Genomic DNA, 27,035 nt, shown 5'->3' with positions numbered 1-27,035 from the left:
AAGGAGTTGTCATTTCACTTAGCAAAATACAATTTTTATGCGAACAGGAATAGTTTACAGGGATAGAGGACGTAACTTTTTATTCAGGCTTCTCGTGCATTGCTCAAAGAGGTCGGGAGAGTGTATGAGAAACTAACAAAAAATTCATGAAACAATAGGTGATATGTGTAAACAGTTTCTGAGGCCACACTGGCTAATCTTAACAAAACGAAAATTCGTAAAAAAGTAAAAAACAAGGATGATCACAGCCAATGGTAACAAAGATGAATGCTACGCAAATATTTTGTTCGAAACCTCTACTCAACTGTCTTCATTACAAAATTAAGAATAAAAATCCAGGTAAAAGTCCACAGGAGAATACAAACATAACCTTAATGTCACGTTCAAAAATTTAAACAAAATACAGAGATTTTTCAACAGCAGCAAGGATGAAAGCAGCCTACTCTAACCAGTGATGTTTATAGAATCCCTTGATCTTGGGTTGTTTATAAATTGAAGGAACCATCAACTGTTAGGAGAGGTTATCAGAACACAAACCTTCAATCGACAAATCGACAGACCTAAGCCAAAAGCCCAGGAATTTTAATTCCACCTTGGTTGAACACGTCTATGATAACTGAAAATACTTCATTTTGTTTGATAACACCTGTATCATTGCCCCGTTAAAATTCTCATGCAATTTTTCAGGGACGCAGTTGAAATCAAGAAGCAAATGCAGAAAAAAGTCGCCCGCCCTTAACAGAGATTAGTTTTCCAAAGACTTTTTCCGCAAATAATATTTTTTAAGAAAAGTAAAGAGCTATCATAGACCTAACACGAGCAGAAAAGGAGACCATAATTATTTCTTGTTTTCATTTATCATTTTTATAGGTTTATTGTTTGTTAGTTCGAGCGCAATCGAGCATATCTTGCTTACTTCAGTTCTTCACTTCCTTGTATTTCTATTCTATATAGCTTAAGTATTTTATCTTGCCTCTTTAAAATATAGATTCAGTGAATAACATTCTAGAATTTATAAGCTGTTTTCTTTCTATTTGATGTCCACCAGTAACTGGAAATTTTATTAGTATTGCCAAATGTTATAATACATGACCGATGAACCAGTAGCTTGCTCAACTAAATCTCAGCTTTCCCCAATACATTAATCTAAAACAAAGGTTCGGTTGAATACATTTCTGACCATTGACGATAATTTTGTTTGAAATTACTTACCTTAAAATCATTAAAATTTTTCCCAAACCATTCCGCTGTTTCTATGACATCTGTATGATAAAAATCAGAAGTCTTTCCTACACAGACACAAAATACATTTCTAAGGCGTCTTGTAATTTGTCTTTTCTCTTTGTATTTTTCACATGTGTCTTTAATGCATTGGAGTGCTTGGTGCCTATCACCTTGTTTCCAGAGTGCTTCTGCCAAGAACCGTTTTAGTTCCCCTTCTTTAAAATAACGACTTCTGTGATATTTTTTCACAGCATCAATCAAATTTTCGACTTCTCTAAAAGCACCATTTTCAGCTAGGATTCGCAAGAATTTCAAACACATTTCAAAGGACGGAGAGACATTAGCCGTTACAGACGCTGCAAAGTCTTTGGCAAACCGTAAATCAATTTTTTTAGTCTCTGCGACAGGCACTGTGTTTGTCTCTTCACTGCTATGCAATCCATGCTTTAATAGAATCGTATCTAGAGGCGAAGAACTGTCAGATTTAGTCCTTAGTTGGGCATATTTGTCTATTATAGATGGGGACACTCTGATTGAGGCGCTTGCAGCTTCTTTCAATAGTTTATCCATCTCTCCAACATTCTTTTCGTTATCTGTAAAAGTCAAAACAATCCGAGTTAGAACAGAGAAATTCTAAGCTATTGTTCAATCCAAAATGTTCACCCAATCTGTATACACTTTAAAAGTACTAAATTTTTTCGAACCAGGAGAGAGTCTGCACAAAAAATCATCTTAATGGAGCAGCAATTTTTTGAGAACATTTAACTAGTTTACGGTTCAACTCAACAACCCGCTAAGTCTAGGTACAATATGCGTGCCAATCTTGAAAGCTTACCGTACGGTACGTTCAATTGTACTAAGAATTGTAATCGGGACGCTGCGTTGAAATCCGAATCTGGGAAATTTAGACATCGTCCCACTACTATTTGGATCTTTGATTAGTAAAGCTAAAGTGGTCTAATCTTAAAAAAAAGCTGTTCAATTAAAGAATGAAAAAATATGCTTAATATACGAATAAGCATACATATGCTACATTAGGACGGATATGGACAATGTCCCACAAGGATTGTCTAAAGAAATCGTCAAGGCATAAGTAGCTTAAAGGCGTACCCCACCCCTCCTTATAGACCTCCTCTGACATCCCTAATTTGTGCATTGTATAAATATTTTCCTTATGGAATTTCTGCTTCCAAAAGTTTTTTTGGCTTGCTTAACTGCATTTTATTAATAGTGGAATGATTAATCTAATCTACAATCTACAATTTTTTTTTTACGTTCAATTAAGAAAATACATAAAAATATGAATCCCTTGAATGCATTTGTTTCCTCGAGAGTTCAGGTCTTAAACCACTTGAGTTTCTTGAATGATAAAAAAGTTAAAATAAAACTTAAAAGCTTAAAAGTTAAATAAGTTAAAGAAAAATAATACAGATCCAGAGTCATCAGGGATGACTCTGGATCTGAAAAGTTAAATAAGTTAAAGAAAAATAATACAGATCCAGAGTCATCAAGGATATGAGAATAGTCACAATGAAAAAAATAAACACTTACACATCAAATGAAGAAGCTTTTCGTACAGGATAGTCCTTATATCTATCAGATTTAATTCTTTTGATATCTCCAGAAGATGATTTAAGGCTTTCAAATCTGTTTCAATGGAACTCAGAATAAAAACTATCCTGCGGGGCACATATCGATTCATCACTGGACCATGTTTTTTGAAGATGCATATTCCTTGCTCTTGAAGATTCACATCTTTTGACTTGATCAGATTCATCCACAAGAATGCCATTGGCTGTAAATGAACAAATATATGTGAAACATTGTCATTTCCCTGTAAATGACAGGAAATTTTCCTGTAAAATGACAGGACCATTGTCAGTGAAACATTGTCATTGCCCTGTAAATGACAGGAAATTTTCCTTTAAGATGACAGGACCATTGTCAGTGAAACATTGTCATTTTCCTGTAATAAATTAAATGAAACCGTAACCTCAAGACAAATTGTGAGTAGAAAATAGACTGTCTTTAACAGAATAAAACTAGGCTGTGCTGCTTTCCGCATGTTGTATTTAGTTCAAATAATTAGCAAGCATTACGTAATCCCTAGTTAATCTGCAAGGCAGGCCTAATTTACAATCGTTAAACAGCTAGATAGAGCTTTGAGAAACAAACTTTGGAATACTACTTTTTCATGATTTTACTACTTGAAATATTTTTATTACTTTAATATTTCAGTTTTTATTTTAAACTTTGAACTTGTAAAACTTTTAACTCAGTTGAAAGTTCCGATTCCTAGCTTCTTTGTCAGCATATATTTAATATATCGGTCACCTTTCCTTTAAATTCTTTCTAACGACCTCTTTCCACCCCATTTAGGAAGGACCAGCTTTTCATGTGGCCCTAGATGGATAGCGAAATAAGGACGATCTTGGGCAATCGGTAATCGTTCTTCCGCAGACCGTATCCTAGCCATTTCAACTTGTCCCTACCACATTTATCGTACACATTACTGTATGAAATTTAATCAGTCAGACGGGTACATAAAACAATCTGTAGACAATTCCTCTGAAAAAAATCTGGCAAATCCTCATTCGTCTTGTTGAACGCCCACATTTCAGAATCATACTTAACCTGTGTCACCACTGTAGAATCGAACATTCTTACCTTGGTTCGCAGAATTCCCTCTATGTTCTTCAAACCTTTTTTACGCTGTGAAAATAAAACCTTGGGCCCTGGCTATTCAACTTTTAACATCTTTACAGTATCCGCCAACTTTACTAATAATACCAAGGTAAGAGAAGCTATCTCCTTGATAAATCTTCTCGTGACCCAACATCATTCTTCACCTTAATTTATTCCTAGTCTGTTTGCAGACTAGTCTTCTTAGCACAAGTCATCATAAGTATTCTTAGCAGAAATTTTCAAACCTATTCTTGGGCCCTGAACTCTCAAAACCTACAAAAAATCATGCTCTCCCATCATCTTTGCCATGTTCCTTAGGGAACAAAACGCAACACTGCTTACCTCAAGATTCAATAAGATTCATTTCTGACCTTGACCACATCAATGTTAAACTCGTTCATAGCGCTGAACACCTCAGTGTATTTATTTGGTATGCAGAACAAAAATAGGACCTTGGCTAAAGCTCTTGTATCGGCTGAATTAAACAATAGTTCATAATCCATAAAACTGAGGACCAAAGGAGTCTGATGACTCAGGCACTTCTCAATTATTAATCACCGAGTAAAAACTTGGCCGTTACATCCTCTCGCCTTCGTAAAACCACATTATTTGTCCTCTTAAAACTACATCTACAGCATCCCTAAGTCTAAAATACACTGTAATACTAAGTACAGTCGAATCTCGCTAACTCGAAATTCACGGGACCACGATTTTTCTTCGAATTACGTATAGTTCGACTTATGCATAGTTCGAAATATAGACGTTATCCTGCATAAAATTTGACTTATATGTAGTTAAAGAGTTATAGAGATAAGCCAAATGGAAAATCGAGTTACGGAGGTACAAAATCACTAAATTTACTCACTACAAAGTTAAGAATAATTTTATTAGAGTATTGTAGACTTGACATATCAAGATTAGATTTTTTCAGATGTCGACAATAAATTTAGTTTGCTGGGATGGACATCTGAACGTTCATCGAATCTGGTTTAAAAATATTTTAAACAAAATAAACACAAATCGAAGTTTACATGTTGCAACCTGAACCCCGGGGTTTCGTCTAACAGAGGACCGTTGGAAAAACTTAGAAATACAGAGGCAAACTTTGACTTGAGGAGGTAAATTGAAAATGAAATGACTACTTATCTACTGAATTTTGAGTTATAGAGGTAATTTTCGGGTCACTTCGACTTACAGAAGTTGTGCATGATTTTTTCTTCGATTTCGACGTGTTTTTCCAATAGGATTGAAAATAATTCAAGATGTCGAGGTTAAAGTTATAGACAGTCACGTGTAATTCGCTTCGTACAGGAACCAAGCTAATGCCTCTATTATTCTCACTTTCTCTCTTACTAATTTTTATTGGAAGGTGGTTTCGTTAAAGTTTTCTTAAAATCGCCAGGTACTTTCCCTTTTTCAGAAATCACATTCATAATCTTCAGTAACTTATCTCTAACTTCACAACTACCATATTTCAAGAAGCCATTTACCACACTATCAGCACCTGAGACCTTATTATTTTTTATCCTTTTAGTGTTGTCTCTAATTCTTCCTCGCAAAATCAATCGTCCTTCACTTCCAAATTGTGAAAACAAATTTCATTCTTTTCTATATCATTTCCTATAACTTATTAAATAAAAAAAAAGTTTTTTAACTGAAAGTAAGGAGCGACATTAAAACTTAAAACAAAACGAAATTACTCCATGTATGAAAGGGACTGTTCCCTCCTCAACGTCCCTCTCTTTACGCTAAAGCTATTTACTATTTTATAAAGCAGAATTGAGAGAAAGAGTTAAACTTTAGATAAAGAGTGTGACTGTGACTTTGGGGAAAAATGAGCGTGGGAGGCCTAGGTGCCCTTTAATTTTTTTGGTCACTTAAAAAGGGCACTAGAACTTTTAATTTCCGATAGAAAGAGCCTTTTCGCGACATTCTAGGACCACTGAGTCGATACTATCACCCCTGGGGAAAAAAACAAAGCAAAAAAACAAAAAAACAAAAAACAAGAAAACAAATAAACACGCATCCGTGATTTGTCTTCTGGCAAAAAATGCGAAATTCTACATTTTTGTAGATATGGGCTTGAAACTTCTACAATAAGATTCTCTGATATGCTGAATCTGATGGTGTGATTTTCGTTAAGACCGTATGACTTGTAGGGAGTATTTCCCCCAATTTTCTAAAATGAGGCAAATTTTCTCAGGCTCGTTACTTTTGACGGGTAAGACTAATCTTGATGAAACTTATATATTTAAAATCAGCATTAAAATGCGATTCTTTTGATGTAACTATTGGCATCAAAATTCCATTTTTTAGAGTTTTGGTTACTATTGAGCCGGGTCGCTCCTTACTACAGTTCGTTACCACGAACTGTTCGATCACGGTAAAAACAATCTCAAATATTTTGCCCATTTCTCTTTAAGTCTCTCCTCATCACTAATTAAATCCCTGTTCCTGTCTTTATCTGGGACAATTCTAGGTTGACTATTCCCTCTCAGTTTTTTAGTATGCCAGTAAAATATTTTACTGTTGTGCCGTCTGGTTGCATCTTCCAGATCTTCTGCAATTGTATTCATTTTCTCCACTCTATATTTCCTTAATTCATATTTTGATGGTTGGTCTACCTTCCTAGCATTCTTCTTATTTTCATATTATCTATCGTTCAACTACTTCTAGTACAAACCCATTCTATTTTGTACCAAACTTAGAGCGTTTTCATTAATATTTCTGGCTGCATTTCCAGTTTTCCTCTTTAAGACACCATCTGCTACTTAACAAATTATGTCCCTAAAATTACTCGTTCATCTTCCATATTGTCAATACTCAGTTTAGTATTCAGTTTAATATTCAAGTTTAATATTAACATTGACTTCTCAGTTTAATATTCAGCTGATCCTGGTAAATTTCTTTCATATTCTCAGCCTGAAATCTATCAACGCCATAACCTCGCAGAAGGTAGCTCTGCTTGACACCCAAGACACTGCTTGATGGTGATATTTACTTTCAATATCAACGACAGCACTCCAATATACACTAGTATCTAGTGTCAATTCTTTTAATCATCTGGTTACAAGAACACATTCAATAAGGTTGGCCGTCTTACCATTATGTGAGTACCATGCTAACTTATGGGCCATTTTATGACGAAATTAAATTAGAAAATTAATTTTTTCAATTGAAAGTAAAGAACAATAATAAAACTTAAAACAAGCAGAAATTATTCGTATATGAGGGGGGCTGCCCCTTTCACAACCCTCGCTCTTTACGCTAAAGTCTTAAAGTTCTTGATAAATACTTCTCATTCAAATTCAATGGCCCTTGTGTTAGAGCAGTTTGTCATAAAGAATTGTGAAAAAAGTCAAACTTTTGCGTAAAAAGTGAGGGTTGATGAAGGGTTAGCCCCCCTTATACGGAATAATTTTTGTTCGTTTTATTTTTCAATGATGCTCCTTACTTTCAGCTGAAAAAACTTTTTTTATTTAATTTCTGACCATTTTTCAAATCATGCCAAGAAATCCCGCCTCCTTTTTATATATCCCCTGTAAAACTCCCCTGAAATTTTCCTCCTCATGAAAAATTCGTCTCGTAGAAAATACAACTGTAGAAAATACACCCCCCCCCCAAAAAAAATGCGTATATTTCCCAATAACAAATACTATATGTGGATAGTGGGCAAAATGAATAACTCCCTTCCCCCAGGGACTATGGGGGGCCATGTGATCCCCAAAGTTATAATTATAAGACATTTCAACTATGCTAAACAAAATGGCTATCTCAAAATTTTATCAGACGTCTTTGACGAAAAAGGGTTTTGGGAGGGGGCCTAGTTGCGCTTTTTTCTCAGGCTCTTAACTTTTGATGGGGTAAAATTAAACTCAGTTACCTTTGTATATTTGGAATCAGCATAAAAATTCAACTCTTTTGATATATCTAGTGTTATCAAAATTCAGTTTTTAAGAGTTTCGGTTAGTATTGAACCACGTCATTCCTTACTTACATTTCGCTACCGCGCACTGTTTGATACTACTACTACTAACAACTCACCTTGAACCTAAGCACCAAGTCACCTGAGCCCAACACAGCTACGCACACTCCTCCTCCATCCCGATCTATTTAAAACATTCCCTCTCAACACCCTCCTAGGAGGTTCCCATTTTCCTTAAATCTTTCTTTATGACATCCTCCCACCCCAACCGCAAACGACCTGCTTTCCGCTTAGCCCTTGGTGGTTGGTAAAAAAGGACAATCTTTGGCAATCTGTCATCCCTCAACCGCGGAAGGTGCCCAAGCAATCTCGACCTCTCTTTCATTATAGCCCTAGAAAGCGGGATAGAACCGCATCTTTCTTACAGCCTACTTTCGTACAGCAAACTTTTTTCAACTGTGAAAAAACACCCTGGGCCTTGGCTATTCTACTTTTAATATCTTCACTGCTCCCAAAGTCTTTACTAATAATGTTACCAAGGTAAGTGAAGCTGTCCACCTGATCAATCTTTTGGGTACCCAACATAACCTTTTCATCTTCACTTATTCATAGCCTTAGAGACTTAGTTTTCTTAACATTGATTTTTAGACCTATTCTAGCACCCTGAGCTCGCAAAATCTCCAACAGTTCATTCTGTTTGAAAAGTTTGGTAATTTATTGGTCATAACTGGATTGAAATACCGATAAAAATTAGCCTCCTATAACCGTTGCTATTCTCCTTTCCTACACTGAATTTGCTTAGGATAGGATACCTTCTATTCCTATTTTTCCCGCATTGCCGTTAAAGTCTTCTAGTAAAAGTACCGTATCTCTACCCGTGATCCTGTCTATTTGTTCTAGCAGCTATATGTAAAATCCATCTGATTTGCTACTTTCTCCATCAGCTGGTTCTACAGGGGTATATACTACTATGACTGACACCTTGTACTTTTAGTCGTAAAAGAAGCAACTTACATCCTCTAATATCTTCCCAGCCTAAGCGAGATTTAGAAGCTTTCTTGTTCGTCATGAGCCCTAGTCCCTGTCTATTCACCCCATCTTTTCTGCTTGAGTCAATATGTTCTATATCACCCAGGGGCATATAAAGAATATAATAAAGAATGGGCCGACAAAATCGTCTAGTTTGCCAACAAATGTGGACACATAAGCTAAAGTAAGACGCAAAAGACTCTTAAAATTCTAAGGCGTCAGCACTGTTTGCTGATACCTCGGAGCTTTGGGGAGGGGGTCACCTCCCCTTAGCTGTGCCCCTTATGTCGCAATAATTTCATACTTCCTATACCAGGGATACGAGTTTCTGAATTTCGAAAAAGTCCAGTCCAAAACACCTCAATTCATCAGTCAGAAATGTAAATACAATAGCACCTTTTCGACGTTTTTGGACTTGGTACTGTTATTGCTAGCACCCATTCAACTCACAATATCACAGCTTTAGAGAATGTCGAGAGGCAAGCAACAAAAACTTGCAGCTACATAAGAAAATCTGTCTTGTGAAGAATGTTTAACAGCACTGAAACCACCATCGTGAGCATGCATGAGAAAACAGAGTGACCTTATCATGATTTTCAAATTACTCAAAACGATTTGTTTTACTCTATGTTCTCCTTGTCTCTATCTAATTCGACAAAAAAGTTATAGCCATTTCCCCTTAAAAGAAATTCAGCAAGCATAAAGTGTGAATCAAACACTGGTGTCCTTCTTGAAGAGCCTTGCTCAGTCAACCACCAGAACTGCTTTTTCTCATTCATTTTGAGAATGAGTTAGTAGTGAATAATCATCCAAGCTATGGGAGTTCCTGGTAAAGTTCTGCCTACTATCTACAGCTTTTGTGCGTTTCAATAGCTAGGAGAACGATAGAATGAACCTATCTAATCTAACCTTGCAGGTAAAGGAGAGTAAGGAAGGGTTAGGCACCAGAAAAATCAAACAAGTGGATAGGTTGTCCTCCTTAGGCAGCTTTTATTAATAGTGATAGGACAATGCTGAGAGTTAGTCGATGGGCCTGTGTGGCTTGAGCCTCAAACCAGAATTTATAGGTCTGCCCCACCACGAAAAAAAAAACAAAAAAACAAAAAACAATAGCTAAGAGCTCATATGGCACTTTTGATGAGGTCGGAAGAGCCAATGACAAGAGCTCATATGGTATGAGCTCTAGTAAAATTCTAAGAATCAATAGATTGCTTTAAAAGGAAAATCAGAGGTCCGAGTCACGAGGTCCTTCTAAATATCAAAATTCATTAAGATCCAATCACCCACTCGTAAGTTAAAAATATCTCAATTTTTCTAATTTTTCCTCTCCCTTCAGCCCAATTCCACGCCTACCAATTTTCATCGTCCTAGCACGTCCAGAAGCACCAAACTCGCCAAAGCACTGAACCCCACAACCTAACTCCACCAAAGAGAGCGGATCCAGTCCAGTACGTTAATCACGTATCTACGACATTTATAAGTGTTTTCCAAGATATCCGGTTTCCCCCTCCAACTCGGTTTCCCCCTCCAAATCGGTTTCCCCCTCAAATTTCATCAAGATCCGGTCACCCTTTCTTAAGTTAAAGATACCTCAATTTTTCTGATTTTTCCAAATCAACAACCCCCAGCTATCAAGTTTCATCTTGATCTCTCCAGATCGAGGGGTTTTCCAAGATTTCCGGTTTCCAAAGATTTCTCTCCCCTCCAACCCTCTATGTCCCCGGATCCGATTCGAATTGAAAATGGAGCATCTGAGACATAAGATTCTTCTACTAGTTCCAAGATTCAGTCTGATTCTCAGCAAGCTGCAAACACTTTTGAACTTGTGCCTCTTGTTTAATAATTATTGCGAAGTAAAATGTACGAAATATATATTTAATATATAATTAATACTGAAAATAGTTCAGTACTGAACTAGCCTTCAAAGTGAGAACATCTCAAACAATCGGATTATATTGATTCAAAGTCCAAAGTAAAAGGATTTGGTTTGAATTGGATAGTTATGAACTGTAAGTAAAACCGGTCTACTTTAGTGTGACTAAATGTATATAACTGTTTGATCGGATTAATGTCTCTGATTTGATCTGAATTGAATAAATTCATTTCTCGCTCGACTATATTCTGTTAACGACGGATAGTAACACATCCCTTTGGCTTTCAAGATCTGAGTGTCCGTACCGCATAGACGTACTGTGTTGCAAGTTTAACCTGAAGGATTTCATTGCATTATAAGCTTAATGAAACGGTAAAGGCGATTTTTTTGTCGTCTTTCTTATGGCCTTGCTTATTTAACCCCAGACCTACGGAGTGAGAAATGTCAATATTTATTTGTCCTGGTTGTGGTCGATCTTGTGGCAAGGGGATCACCCTGCAATGCACAAAATGTCTCGAGTTGTTTCACCCACAGTGTGCAGGCATTTCCCCAACTGAGCGTAAAGAAAACCGAATTGGATTTGCTTAATATGTTCAAATAACGATGAAGCTCATGAATCTTGCATCTCTAATAATAATAATCCCAGTATTGCCTCGATAATCAGCAGTCAAAAATCCATTCCTGCTAATACCAATTTTGTAGCAGCAAATTCATGCGGCCGCAGCGTGGACCTGTCAGTCCAGTCTATTTCAAGATTAAATAAAAAAACAAGTTTTTTAAATGAAAGTAAGGAGCAACATTAAAACGAACTGAAATTACTCCGTGTATGAAAGGGGCTTTTCCTCCTCAACGCCCCGCTCTTTACGCTAAAGTTTGACTCTTTCTCTTAACTATATTTTTAAAACACTAAGAAACTTTAGCGTAAAGAGCGGGGCGTTGAGAAGGAAAAGCCCCTTTCATATACGGAGTAATTTCTGTTCGTTTTAAGTTTTAATGTTGCTCCTTGCTTTCATTTAAAAAAACTTGTTTTTTTTTTATTTAATTTCTGGGCGTTTTTGAATTAATGCATGTTTTGATCTTGGCTCTCCACACATAATTAATTAAAACGAAATTTGCATATTCATTAATTGCAATTAATCGGAAGATTTTGAGAAAAAAGGAGCGAGAGAGGAGGCCTAGTTGCCCTCCAAGTTTTTGATTACTTAAAAAAGCAACTAGAACTTTTAATTTTTTACAAACGTTTTCATTGGTAAAAAATATACGAAACTTACGAATTAACTTACGTAACGACCTTCTATATTCGTATGTTTTTATTGCGTATATGAGGGGGTTCAACCCTCGTCGATACCTCGCTCTTTACACTAAAGCTTAGATTTTGTCCCAATGGCCTCTGAATCACAAAGGCCGTAGAATAAATAGTGGAAATTACTAAAAATACTTTAGTGTAAACAGTGAGGTATAACGAGGAGGTAAACACCTCATATGCATAATTAATTCTGTTCGTTTTAAGTTTTAATGCTACTCCGTACTTTTAGTAGAAAAAACTTCATACTTATTTTTTCATTGCTTTTTCAAATAATGCTGGAAAATTCTGCGCCCCCTTCATTGAAATTCTCTTCCCCCATAAGAAGTTTCTCCATGGAAATATCCTCCCACGTAGCCCCCCCCCTCAACTCTCCCCCCTAAACCAAAAAATCCCCCTGAAAACGCCTTTACACTTCCCAGTCACCATTACCATATGTAAACACAGGTCAAAGTTTGTAACTTGCAGCCCCTCCCACTGGGACTCCGGGGGAGTAAGTCGTCCCTAAAGACATAGTTATTAGGTTTTTCGACTATGGTGAATAAAATGGCTATCTCAGAATTTTGATCCGGTGACTTTGGGAAAAAAATGAGCGTGGGAGGCCCTCCAATTTTTTTGGTCACTTAAAAGGGTACTAGAACTTTTAATTTCCGTTAGAATGAGCCCTTAGGACCACTCAGTCGATACGATCACCCCTGGGAAAAAAACAAACAAAAAACAAACAAATAAACACGCATCCCTGATCTGTCTTCTGGCAAAAAATGCGAAATTCCACATTTTTGTAGATAGGAGCTTGAAACTTCTACAATAAGGTTCTCTGATACGCTGAATCTGATGGTGTGATTTTCGTTAAGATTGTATGATTTTTAGGGGGTGTTCCCCCTATTTTCTAAAATGAGGCAAATTTTCTCAGGCTCGTAACTTTTGATGGGTATAACTGATCTTGATGAAACTTATATATTTGAAATCAGCATTAAAATGTGATTCTTTTGATGTAACTGTTGGTATCAAAATTCCATTTTTTTGAGTTTCGGTTACTATTGAGCCGGGTCGCTCCTTACAACAGTTCGTTACTACGAACTATTTGACCAAATAATCATTCCACTTAAGTAATTCCAAGTGACAATATATCGTTACAAGCTCTTCGTTCTTGATTCGTTGAAAGCCGAATAAGCGTTGATGAAATATCTAAGGCAATGGCAGGATTCTATCGTTTAGAGGAGTTGAATGTAGCAAAAACGCTGCTCGCATGTCTGTGTCATAAAGCTGGTAGATTGCAAGAAAGGAGAGAAAAATAGCTGAAAAGACTACTGCCTCGGACATAATGCGTGTTATCGTAGAACTTGTTTCGAAACAGTTCATATGGCCTGTAATCGTCTCATATGGCTGGAAATGTCCAGTATTAAAGCCTGGCATCAGCGTCCGGCTCGATAAACTTGTTTATGACTATTCCCGAAAGCTTGAAAAAACACTGTCTTCTATTGATCGTATCGAATCTAATTTAGAGAAAAAAATACCACCCGGCAACGATCTTGATCTCAATCCCCCCACTGTGCCCCCCGCATGAATGGCCGCCTCTCCCACTAAAGACTATTCCATTAGAGACCATAGTGATAAAAAATCCACCCGCTCTCCTACTGAAGGATCCTGTCTGCCGCAAGAAAGAATTTGATAAGACAGAGTGTGCAAATATTCGTTATGTTAAAGCGACTAAGGATAGTGTTATGGTATTGGTACCATGTCCAGATGCATCAAAGCTCAGTTGCGATCTAAAGGTTAATTTTCCTGAAAGCATAATAACTTCAAAGCCTCGGCGATTTTTTTGGAGTTATAAGGAGTGTTGACATTGATTTTGATGTTAGTGCCTACGCATCGGACTTTCCGGGTATAACTGAGTTTAATCGGCAAGGAAAATCGCAAACTGTAAGAGTTATTTTTCAAACAGAAGAATACCTGCATTTTTACATCACACATGGCATCAAATTCGGTTATGAGTTTTTTCGAGTGGAATGTCATTATATTCAGCCTAGGCGTTGTATTAAATGTCAAAGTTTTATGGTCAAAATCAATGTAAATCTGAATGTTTCAAATGTGCCCGATGTAGCGGTAATCATATTTCGACTAAAGACTCCCCATGTCAAGTGCCAGTTAAATGCACCAGTTGTGGCTCGAATGATCATCCCGTTTACAGCTTTAGGTGTCCTATTTTAAAGAAATTTTGTAATTGAACGTATTACTTCGTGTTACGTCCTTTAATTCGAATGGTGTGTTAGGGAAATTACCTGTGCATCATAGTTTTTGAATGAAAAATCATCGTTATTATGTCTTAAAGAACACCTCCTCCTTGATCATTCGTTGAATCTGCTTTCTAGTTTGTCTACTCGGCATGATATTTTTGCTGTTCCCGCTACGCCGACTGGTGGGCGTCCTTGCGGTGGTTTAGCTACTATTTTACCCAAGTCTCTTAATGCAACTATTCTAGCTATTGATACAAATTTTTTTGCTTGTAGTTTTTCAAACGTAGTTTTAATTAATTGTTATTTTCCGACTGATTACCATGATGATATTTCTTTTGATGCGTCTACTCAATGCTGTTTTAATCTTAATCGTTTTGTCTCTAGTTCACAGTTGAATTTGCGTACTTATATTTTAGGTGATTTTAACTGTGATCCAAACATAGCGAATGAAAGGGGTACAATTCTATCATCTTGTCTTCCTAATTTTTCTGTTTTACCGAAGTCCCAGGATTTTACTTATATTCATTGGAGTGGTAGTACAACTAATAAGGATCATGTTTTTTCTTCTAACCCAAGTGATCCTTTGCCTGTGGTTATTGTAATCGAAGATTTCCCCGTTAGTGACCACAGGCCGCTTCAGTTCCTTTTACGCCCCTTTCCTTGTCGTCCTTCCCCAGTTCGTTTTTCAGGTAATAAGCTTCCTGATTTTTTTTTTATCGGGTTGATTGGAATCCAAATTTTAAAACGCTTTACCAAGAAAGAGTTGGGACTTTAATTGATAAAGTTTTTATTCCTGATAGCTTGGATTCAATGGACAGTAATCCATCTTTGACTATTAATTTTCTTTATTTTAAATTAATCCATTGCTTAAAGTATGGTGCTGCGGCAGCTTTCCCTACTAATAGGATAAGATTGGGATCGCAGAAACCTTTTTGGAGCATCAATCCTTTTTTTGGTAAATTCTAATAAGGCGGTAAAACAAGCGTATTTGGAATGGCTGGCGCTTGGTAAGCCTAAAGACACGCATCAAGCTTTTTTGCTAATGAAAAAGAGAAAGGCCGAATTCCAAGCGGAGCTCCGACGTCATAATAGCCTGATCACGGAAGAAGCTTCTTCAGATATTGATAACGACAAGGACAAGAATCTCCTTTGAAAAGTTCTCCGAAGCAATAGGCGGACTAACACGCCTGGTACTAATTCCAGACCATCGCTAAAAAAGTGGGAAAATTATTTTTCTAAGTTGTCGACTTCGCATGATTCTAACAGTGTTGTGTTGCAATTAGATGAAAGATTGAAGAATTGTTCAATTGATTACAGGATATCTGAGGATATGTTATGTAAAGCTATCAAAACTTTAAAGGCGCAGTCGGCTAAGGATCATGATGGCGTGTTTGCTAATCACCTCAAACTTGCTCCTTCTTCTTTTCTTATTACTCTACTGGCATTTTTCAACCTTTTACTTATTACTGGTTTAGTACCATCGTCATTCTATATTGGCATAGTTACGCCTATTCCTAAGAGCGGGAAATAAAGACTTGTCATCTTGTAGTTCCTGGAGGCCAATTCTATGATTGGGAAAGTGATTGAGTTGTGTTTGAAGGATCTTCTTAAAATTCTTGACGTTGGTTCTAATCAAGTTGGTTTCAAGAGAGGTTTGGAATGTGACCACGCCCATGCATCTTTCAGCAAAGTTATTGAAGAAGCGATAATCTCTGGTCAACCGCTATACGCCCTCTTGGTTGATATCAAAGGGGCCTTTGATCACATTTCTCATGCATCTGCACTGCTCGCTTTAATCCATGCTGGATTGCCCCTAGCTGTCATTCCAGTCCTCGCTCTTGGTATTCTGGATTAAAGATCCGTATTTATCCGAGTTCGTCTTCATCTCAGTCCAAATTAATTCAAGTGGGTAGAGGAATTAGACAAAGAGGAATTATTTCTCCTTATACATTCAATTCATGTTTAGCTACTTCCCTTAATTCTCTTTCCTGCTCTTTTGTTTCATTATCTTGAAATCTGTCTTACATTGCATATGCTGATGACATTATCCTTCTAAGCCGGTTCAAGTCTAGTCTTGTTTCTAATTTTAATATTTTAATTAATTGTTTAAAGGGTTTGGGCCTTTCTATCAGTTTGAAAATGTCAATTTTTTTGTTGTAAATTGTTTAGAGGATAATGTCAGGGCGACTCTCGATTGCGGCAATGTTGTTATTTTCCAGTCGTCGCCAATAGTCACTTATTTGGGATTACCTTATGCTGCTTCGAAACGAGATTTTAAACCAGTCCTGGTTCAGCATGTTCAGATGAAACTACGCAAGACATTTGGTCTTTTAATTCGTTTTCGGGGTCTTTACCGTCGGGACGTCCTTGGTCGTATATATAGCGCTGTTGCTCTGCCTCACGTATTGTTCCCGTCCCTCCTCTTCCGTAATTTCAGACCTTCTGATCTTTCACCCATTAAAGTTTCTTATTTGAAATTTTGTAAATTTTTACTTGGTTTCCCCCTTTCTTTTAGAACTGAGATTGTTTTAAAGCTTAAAGTGAAGGATCCTGTAGTCTGTATAAAGAACAGATATAAAACATTTGAAGACAAGGGGAAATTTATCCTTTTAGGCCACAATTTATTTCCGTTTTTTAGTGACAGTTCTGGCTCTTGATGAATTTATAGGCTAAATTATTTAGCAAGTGTTTTTGTATCTTTTTTTCTCTTTTTAAGTGTTTGATCAATATTTGATATTTTTTTATTGTAAGCGTTACTTATTGTAAGCGTCTTTTCTTTATATTATATTGTAGCATACTCCTCATTTTTTGAGGGAAATAAAGAAAAATACATAAATAAATAAATATATAGGCTATCAAGTTCCATTAAGATCCGATCACCCATTCGTAAGATACATCGATTTTCACGTTTTCCAAGAATTCCGGTTTCCCCCTCCAACTCCCTTCAATGTCACCGGATCTGGTCGAGATTTAAAATGAGAGTTCTAAAGCACAAGATCCTTCTAGATATCAAATTTCATTAAGATCTGATCACCCGTTAGTAATTACAAATACCTCATTTTTTCTAATTTTTCTCGAATTACTCCCCCCCCCCAACTCCACCAAAGAGAGCGGATCCGGTCCGGTTATGTCAGTCACCTATCTTGGACTTGTGCTTATTCTTTCCACCAAGTTTCATCCTGATCTCTCCGCTTTAAGCATTTTCCAAGATTGCCGGTCCTCCCCCCCCCCCCCAAATGACACTGGATCCGGTCGGGATTTAAAATAAGAGATCTGAGTTTTGAGGTCCTTCTAAATATGAAATTTCATTCATATTTTCCGAAGCCAAAGTAAAAACCCCTTTGTACATAGGACTGATTAAAGGGATTCCTGAACCCCTTGACGCAGAGGTAATTCAAAGTCTAGTTTCTGGATGTGAGAAAGCCGAACAATGTGGAAAATCACGCGCATTCAAGCTTTATTTTCCAAGTCGTGAATCCCTTAATACAGCCGCAAAACTGTCAATGAAAGTGGGCTTTGAAAGTTTTAGAATTCAAGAATTCGTCTTTCTTCCGAAACGTTGCTACAACTGCCATGAATCTGGCCACATAGCGGCCCAGTGCAAAAACGTATCGAAGTGTGCCCATTGTGCTCAAAATAACCATGGTGCAACGAAAGAAAATCCCTGCCAGAATGCGATGCGGTGCCTAAGCTGTACAAGCACCCGACACACATGCTACCACGCTAGCTGCCCATCTAACAAGTCAGCGAAGTTAATGACCTCAAACGCCCAAAATGAATGAATTTTATATTGACAAGCGTTTCGTCTCCTGGAATATGAATGGTAGTCTTAGTACAAAAATTACCGTGCTTGAACAGCTCTGCCTCACCGAAGAAATTATTTGTCTCCAAGAACACTTTCTGTCTAACGACATTAGAAATATATTCAATGCCTTACCCTCACACATGGTCCATTTTGTACCAGCGAAAATACCTAAGAAACGAGGGCGCCCCTCGGATGGACTTGCCACGCTAATAAGTGGGCATATTAACTCCGAATTGTTCGCTAGTTCCGACCATTTCTTAGCAGTTAGAGTTGGCGAGACTGTTATAATAAATGTGTACCTGCCCACCGACTACAGAGACGATTGCTCCGAAATGAACGTTTGCTCTAGTCTGCAAAGAACTGGGGAAATGTATGAATAAAATTAGTGCTTCTCATCTCCATTGGATTTTATTGGGGGACTTTAATTGTGATATATCCAAAAGTGAAAGCTCGCGTTCAGCTCTTTTGCTTTGTCCGATTCCAAATGAAAGTGCTCTTGTACCGAAAGCGGGTGACTTTACGTACATTCACTCTACCGGATCAGTTTCTAACCTTGATCATGTCCTTGTGTCTAGTAGTATTTTTAGTAGCTCATTAACAGTAAATGTGCTCCGTGAATTTTTTGTTTCTGACCATTTACTGCTATCGTTCCGAATCAGTGCACCATTTTATCGAATGCGCGCAAATCGACCTTCAAAATGGACAACAATCATTGAATGGAGTAAAACCGATTTGACTCAGTATCAGTACTGGCTTGATAATCTACTTTCGAAGATAAAAATACCTTTTGACTTGCTCCAAACATCAGCACCTATTCCCACGTCTGAAATTCGTCTAAAACTAAATATGTACTCGTCACTTATTTCGCATGCGCTACTACAAGCGGAATCGCACTTTGTCCCTCGATCCAGAGTCCGTGCTGGGTCACAAGTTAAGGGCTGGTCTGGGAACCCATCCCTTGTTGAAGCCTGCCAGAAGGCCGGATTTTGGCTAGGCATATGGATAGAATGCGGGAGACCCAAGGACGGCATAGTGAAACAAATAAGGATTTCCACAAAGCGCCATTTTTCCAAAGAACTGCAAAAACATAGAGCCGCTATTCGTTTTGATTTTTCAGAAAAGATAATGAGTAATCCGATGCTTCTGCGGAAAAGTTTGACCCGCAACCAGAGTGAAAGAAACGCTCCGTCAGCTCATATCTCTGCTGAGGCCTGGCAACAGCATTTTTTGAAAGAGTTTTCAGAACCTGATTCCAAAGTAGAATATCCCCTTAAATGTGATCTCAATCGGATACTGTCAAAAAAGACTGTACCCACGTTTATTGTTTCACTGTCTGATATTATGAATTCTGCGCAAAAAATTAAGAAACCTTTTTCGAGGGGTACAGATAATATTTGTGCTAAACACATTCTTCTTGGAAGTCCCCTACTACTTTGTCACCTTGATCTCATGTTCCAAATGGTGTTCACAACTGGAATAGTTCCAACCTCGTTCTCTTCTGGTCGTCTTACTCCTGTTCCAAAAAAATAAATAAATCGCTGAATGAGTGTTCTTCATACCGCCCTATTACAGTTGCTACTACTTTCTGCAAGATTTTTGAAACACTCGTAATGTCAGAACTTACAAATAAATGCTACATGCCGCCATATCAGCTTGGCTTCCAAAAAGGCCTACGGTGTGCCCACGCGCTTACTGTACTATCGTCAATACTTATAGATGCTGATAAGTCTGGTGATTCGCTCGTCCTAGGGAGTCATGATGTAAGCCATGCTTTTGACTCTCTGATTCACGCACAAATTCTCCTTGAGCTATATAAACGGGGAGTTGACACGTCTGCCATTCGTGCTTTGTATGATATGTATAACCATCTTGCTGTTGTAATCAGGCTACCTGATGGGACCATAACACGTTTCGTTATTCCAGTCCGTCGAGGCGTCAGACAGGGTGCCCTTACCTCTCCAGTTGCCTTTAATAACTGTATCCTGAACGCCCAATCCAGCGCAGTTCCTTCGTGTATTTTAAAAGGGATTGATGTGTCACTTATCGCTTATGCAGATGATATTTTTAACCCTAGTCGAACAGTACAGTCGTTCGAAAGAAATTTTGCTATTTTAAGTAAAGAATATGCTAAGATTAACCTTACATTCAATAGAGAAAAATCGGACGTGGTTCTGTTCAACTGGGTTAAAACTCGAGCAGGATTTACTATTAATCTCGACGGCGCGCCAGTTTCCCCAAAATCACAAATGAAATATTTAGGGCTTCCTATTGGTGACACTCTCAAAGCAACAAGAAGGCTCTTGATCCTTCATTTCCAACATCGAACAGCAGCTGCATACGGAACCTTGGTAGCAAACAAACTTCGACTCAACCGTAAACTGCTAGCGAAACTCTACAATGCTTCTGCACTCCCGAATTTCTTATACCTTGCACCTTTTTGGCGTACGTTTACGATAACCGAGACGAAGGAGCTTCGGCGAATCTATTTCCGGTATGCCAAATACCTGCTTGCCCTTCCAGCATGGTCAAACAACTCCTGGGTCATTAAAAGATACGGCATCATAGACCCCAATGCTTCTATCAGAAAAAGCATAGAAGCTTATAATAGCAGAATTGGTCGGCACCCATGGAGAGCTATTTTGATTCAATGAATGTTTTGCTTTTGTATGTTTTAATTGTTTTTAAGTAAGCTGAAGTGTTGGAAAGTTTTTTGTGTAGTTTTTTAGGTCATTTTCTTTTATTCACATTTTACCCCGTTTTTCATGTGTATTATAACGGGTTATAAATAAATTCAATTCAATTCAATTAAGATACGATCACTCTTTCATAAGTCAAAAATATCTCATTTTTTATTTTTTTAGAATCAACCCTTCCCCCAAGTCCCCCAAAGAGAGCAGATCCGTTCCGGTTATGTCAATCTCGTATCTAGGACTCGTACTTATTTTTCCAGCCAAGTTTCATCCCGATCCCCCCACTCTAAGCGTTTTCCAAGATTTTAGGTTCCGTCCCCCAGCTTCCCCTTCACCGGATCCGGTCGGGATTTAAAATAAGAGCTCTGCGACAAGAAATCCTTTTAAACACCAAGTTTCATTAAGATCCGATCACTTCTTCGTAAGTTAAAAATACCTCATTTTTTTTGATTTTTCAGAATAAACCCTCCTCCCCCAACTCTCCCAAAGAGAGCGGATCCGTTCCGGTTATTTCAATCACGTATCTAGGACTTATGATTATTTTTACCAACAAGTTTCATCCCGACCCTCCACTCTAAGCATTTTCCAAGATTTTTTGCCCCCACCCAACTCCCCCCAATGTCACCGGATCTGGTTGGGATTTAAAATAAGAGCTCTGAGACACGATATCCTTCCAAAAATCAAATTTCATTAAGATTTGATCACTCCTTTGTAATTTAAAAATACCTCATTTTTTCTAATTTTCAGATTGACCCCCCCCCCCCTCAACTCCCCCGAACAGAGCAGATCCCTTGCGGTTATGTCAATCACGTACCTAGGACTTCTGCCTATTTTTCTCACCAAGTTTCATCTCGATCCCTCCATTCTAAGCGTTTTCCAAGATTTTAGGTCCCCTCCCCAACTCCCCCCAATGTCACTGTATCTGGTCGGAATTTAAATAAGAGCTCTGAGACACAATATCCTTACAAATATCACATTTCACAAAGATCCCATCACCCGTTCGCAAGTTAAAATACTTCATTTTTTCTATTTTTTCCAAATTAACTGACCCCCCCTCCCCAGATGGTCAAATAGCGAAAACGACTATTTCTAATTTAATGGGTCCGGTCCCTTATACGCCCGCCAAATTTCATCGTCCTAGCTTACCTGGAAGTGCCTAAAGTAGCAAAACCAGGACAGACAAACCAACAGAATTTGCAATTGCTATACGTCACTTGGTTAATACTAATACCAAGTGCCATAAAAGGCCAAGAGTTCGTCAATTTTAGTCCCACCTCTGAACTATTATACAATTGCTGACTCATATTCTTACCCAAATTGAGTGTGTGTCATCAATACATTGTTGCCTACATTCATGGGCAGGCATAGGGTTGCAATAATCCCCTTCTCTTTGTAATCAAATTTTTGTTGTTTTAAGTTTAAGAACTCTTTAATTTTATTTTCTAAACCTACAACGTTATTAATTCAGGCTTCTTTCTAATTTTTATACTGGAAAATGAATTCCATTTGTTTAACAGAAAAATATTTATGACAATTTGTATATATTCGATGTACATTTTGCACACCTGAATATTATTTGTTCCTTGTACTTGGTCAAAGTTTTGGTTTCCTCTTTTTGAGCTTTTTAGTTTTATCTGTTTTAATACTAACATGCTTAATACCATTTAAAAGAATTATTAATTATCTCTCAAAGAAAATGAGGGGCAAAAATATAGAAAGCACGCATCCAATCAGATGAAAAGAAAATTTAAGTGAGAAAAAAATCACAGAGAAAGAAAGAGAGAAAAGCAAAAGGAACACACTGAGAAGCACAAGAAAGTGCAGAATAGTCAACTACAGTAACCACATTAAAATACAATGAAATTGATGAAAAAAACTTTAACAAAATGATTTAGATTAACTCTGACTGGGATGTAATTCCAAAGTGAGATAGAAGGAACAGTACCCAGATTTCAAGCTTCTGACATTAACTTAGAGCCCCTAGTAATAACAACATAAGTGTGAAGACATATAGGCTACATCAATTTCGGTAGAAATGAACTTCAATGTTTATTGTAAGAGCCCCTAGTAATAACTACATAAGTGTGAACATGTATAGCTGTTGAAAATGTTTAGGGTTTTTATTACTATGAAGTGGTGTTAATTCATGGAAATTAGGAGTGGGGATAACAATGCCTTTTTATAAAAAGAAGGAGGTGGGGCAATTTTGTAGCATAAAAATCCACTTGATTCTCATTGGTGAATTATTTTGAGCTGGCCAAACATGGACCATTCTACATTCCTAGGTCAAGTATCTTGTGTTACAGACACATTTGTTATACATTAATATTGTTAAACAGCTATTATACACCAATTTCAGTAGAAATGAACTTTATTGTTTATCATAAAAGAATTAAAGAAAAAGAACCTAACCACATAAAGTTATGCATAATTCTAGTCATGTTAGTAGGCCTCATTAAAAAAACAGAATTTTCAAAGCTGTATAATAAATGTCATTTCATCAAAAAAATTTGAAAACTGAAATGATGATTCAGGCTTAAATCGTTATAAAAATGACACACATTTTGTGTATGCTTGAAACACAGCTGAAAAAACGGAGTATATCTGATTTGCTTTGAGTTACAAAGGCCAGCCAAGTGCCAATACATAGAGTTATGATTATTTTGGCTGACTTGATTCAAATGACAGAAGAAAAATACTAGAAGAAATCAGCTTATCTTCACAGACAGGTTTTCCAAGTTCCTAGTGAAGTGTATGTTTAGATAATAAATGAAAACTTAAGACACAATTAAAAAAAGAAGAAATGATGGAATCGTTTTCAGAAAAAAATAGAATTTTCTGGTTTTAATTATAGGGAAAACCTCAAATTTCACTAGTTTCCAGTTCATTGTCTCTCAATAATTACTAGTAAGGAAAGTTGATGCCATGAAGATCCAACTGTAAAATAAGCGAAATGCAGAGTGTTTTTCCATAGTTTAAATAAGTTTGGAAAAATTGGAAGACACGAGCCAGCTATATGAGATAAGATTAAGATATTGGAAACCACTTTTCCAAACATGATTTATAAATATGAGTGCTTCAAAGAGATGAGGAAGATATGCTAGAGGTTACCCAGAGTATTTGTCTAAGAGTTATGTTAACAACTTCTTTGAGTGACTGCATATCTCATAATAAGCTTTACAAATATGTGGTTTGAGTCAAGTCTCTACAGCTATAAGGAAGGAAAAGTTAAGGTGTTTAAGTCATGACTAATGCTTGAAAGATTGCCAAGAATTGTCTTTTTTTGTAATTCAGTTGGAATAAAATGAAACACAATGAACCACAGGAGTGGGAAGAAATCACAAGGAAAGATGCAAGAGAAAAGGAAACCTCATAAGCCACTCACAAAACATGATTCTCAAAACAGAGCAGGATGAAGAAGGAGCACAAATAGTTGCATTTGCCCCATGCAGCTTGGTGTGGTAGTAATCTGCCAGCACTAATAAATTGCTAATGTTTTTGTTTATTATAACAAAACCAAAGAAAGATTGAAGTTCTAGTTAATTAGCTTCTTGCTGCCTTGGAAAGTAGTTGAGTTAAGTGAATGAAACTTTCAAGAGTGAATCCACAGCTTAAAATATACCCCAGGAATGCAATATCAAGCTACTATCTTTACCCTTTCTTGTTACTAGGGCTCAGAATATTCCCTTAAATGACAGGATAATATCTATCTAAATTTGGACAAAAAATGTAATCAGATAAATCAGAAAAATCAATAAATCAGATTTGATAAAAAGGTATTTGGATCACAACACTTTCTTTGGCCGTCATTTGAGCAATACATCTATCTACGGGTAGTTAGACAACAAATGCTTGCATGCAGTCCAGGATACATAGTTAGGGAGTTGACTGCTACTAAACAAATGCTTGATGCAAGTTTGTCTTACATTGAATTAGCCTTGCAATTTTGACCCTTGTTGGTTTGCTTGAATCAGCAACATGCATGACTAATTTGCAAGCCAAAATCAACCCTTGCTTTGACAACTTGAATCAAGCCAAATTAAAAAAAAAAATCTTTAAACAAAACAGGTGCACATAAGAAAATTCCTTTTAGTTCAAGGGCTTATGGTTTATTTTTTGGCAATTTTTTATATAGAAAATTGTAAATTTTCAAAATTTCCAGTATTTCTTATTTACAATAGTAGTGATTATGCTTCTGGAATTGTAGTAGTTTTTGAACCAGTTTACTACTTACTTGAAGTCAAAACATGTTGCTAAGAAGGTAAAATTGGTGCAAACAGTATTACTGGCTTTCATATAAAGTGAATATACCACTCAATGCCTATTTTAATGCTGTTTACAAATATAATAATCACTTCTACCACAAATTCAGATTTAAGCACTTTTTGACCTCTTAAAAACGACAAGTCATTACAATGAAAAGGTCATTACAAATCTGTAATAGTTTAGAAACAAAATTTGGCTATACATTTGCACATCAGGGGGGTAAAGCATAGCATATATTAAATATGTAAACTAACCATTGCTGTATTATTTTTTTCTTTTTTTATGTGTTTGTGCTGTTGCACTGGTGATTTCTCTTCTCATTAAAATTCAATGTGCACAAACACATAAAAAAAAAAATACAAAAATACAGCAATGGTTAGTTTACATATTTAATATATGATATGCTTTACCCCCACCCCCTGATGTGGAAATATATAGCCCAAATTTGTTTCTAAACTATTACAGATTTGCAATGACCCTATATATAGATCATTTTTAAGAGATCAAAAAAGGCTTAAATCTGAATTTGCAGTAGAAGTGATTATTATATTTGTAAACAGCATTAAAAAAGGCATCGAGTGGTATATTCACTTTATATAGAAGCCAATGATACTGTTTGCACCAATTTTACCACTAAGAACTGGTAGATGTTAGGTCTAGGATATATTACCTTTCTTTGTATAATAACCTGATAATTTTCAGAATTCTTGTAGACCTATGATTTTTGCATGCAGAGCTACTAAAATCAGCATAATACCAAAATCTTTACCTTCCAATCATACCTTGTACTTCCACACCACTCTGTAAAATTGTACAAATAATCTATTGTATCTGAACTTAGATTAATTTGCATTAGGTCTTTTAGAAGGCTTCTGCATGCTGACTTCTCAATATTTTTTCTTTTGGCATCTGAAGGCTCAGGCCTGATCGGTTTATAATACTTTTTTAGACTTTTAACAGCTTCTTCAAAGTTGTTCATCCTCCATTCTATCTTTATTCTAGAGTTTACTAGCATTAAGAAAGTAGTTTCATCCTTATTTCTTGAAACCTCTGTTAGCAGTCTTTTTAAGCTTTGAATGCCTTCAGAAGTTGGTATTTTGGATTCAAACTCACAAATAATCCTTTGAATTGTTTCAAATGTGACGTTTTTATTTCTTACACTGTCAACCTTGGGTGTTCGTGACTCATTCCTTTTAAAAACAGTACAAGATCTGTGGTTACAGCAATCTAGATTGTCAGCTACGAGCTGTACAGGATTCAATTGCCTTTTCACCAAAATGGTGATAGGAATTGATAGTATATTAGTTTTCAACATTTTTACTTGTTTAAATAACTTGCTTTTATTGCCCTCTATGTGATTTCCGGATGTTTAATATTCTTTAGATGCCACTACTTTCGGTAATTCCAGCATACACGCCACCGTCAAGACCCGCAATTCCTAGATCCCGTTAGCTAAGTTAAGTAACCTTCAGACCAGCGTTCAATATAGCATATCGTAATTAATCACAGTTATGTCCTCAATAAATAATATATGTGCTTATTACTCAAGTGGTGTGCTCTCTTGAAGGCTGTTTGGACAGCAAAATTGATTTTACAAGACTAATTGAAAAATCAAAAGTAAGGTCAAAATTCCAGCACTCTAACTCTGCCAATTTGTACGCCTATGTCATTCTTGTAATGCCAAAAATAGGATTGAAAACAAAAAATTATTTGAAAGATCTCACAGCTCCAAAGCACCTTTTAAGAAATGTCTAACAGGAATGATTTTTAATTTATCCTGAAAGAATTTTCTACTTGATAGAATTTAATACACAAGAATTTTCTACCTAGAAAAGGACTATTTTCAGTCTATTTAGCTCTGAACTGCAACAAGCCAACAAAACATTTAATAGGAGTCTATTAGTTACTTGGAACATAATTCAATAATTACTACCTAATTACTTATTGAACGCCAAAAACTATTTAAAATAAGCTAGTTAAACACTGGCAGATAGAGCC

General features: G+C 36.7%; 1 protein-coding gene across 1 annotated transcript in view; it reads right to left on the bottom strand.

Moving 5' to 3' along the window:
* The window catches only part of LOC136033083 (uncharacterized), a 44,605-nt gene extending 18,225 nt beyond the window's left edge, over window positions 1–26,380 (bottom strand). The window contains exons 1-3 of the mRNA XM_065713687.1: window positions 25,807–26,380; window positions 2,776–3,019; window positions 1,213–1,817 (exon numbers count right to left, since the gene is read on the bottom strand). Coding sequence (XP_065569759.1) covers window positions 1,213–1,817; window positions 2,776–3,019; window positions 25,807–26,352 — 1,395 coding nt within the window. The 5' untranslated portion in view covers window positions 26,353–26,380. The remainder of the gene's footprint in view (window positions 1–1,212; window positions 1,818–2,775; window positions 3,020–25,806) is intronic.
* Window positions 26,381–27,035: the final 655 nt, after the last annotated feature.

This window comes from Artemia franciscana, chromosome 11 (assembly GCF_032884065.1).
Source record: "Artemia franciscana chromosome 11, ASM3288406v1, whole genome shotgun sequence".
Taxonomy (NCBI): Eukaryota; Metazoa; Arthropoda; class Branchiopoda; order Anostraca; family Artemiidae; genus Artemia; species Artemia franciscana.
This window is presented reverse-complemented; position numbering and strand designations above follow the sequence as displayed.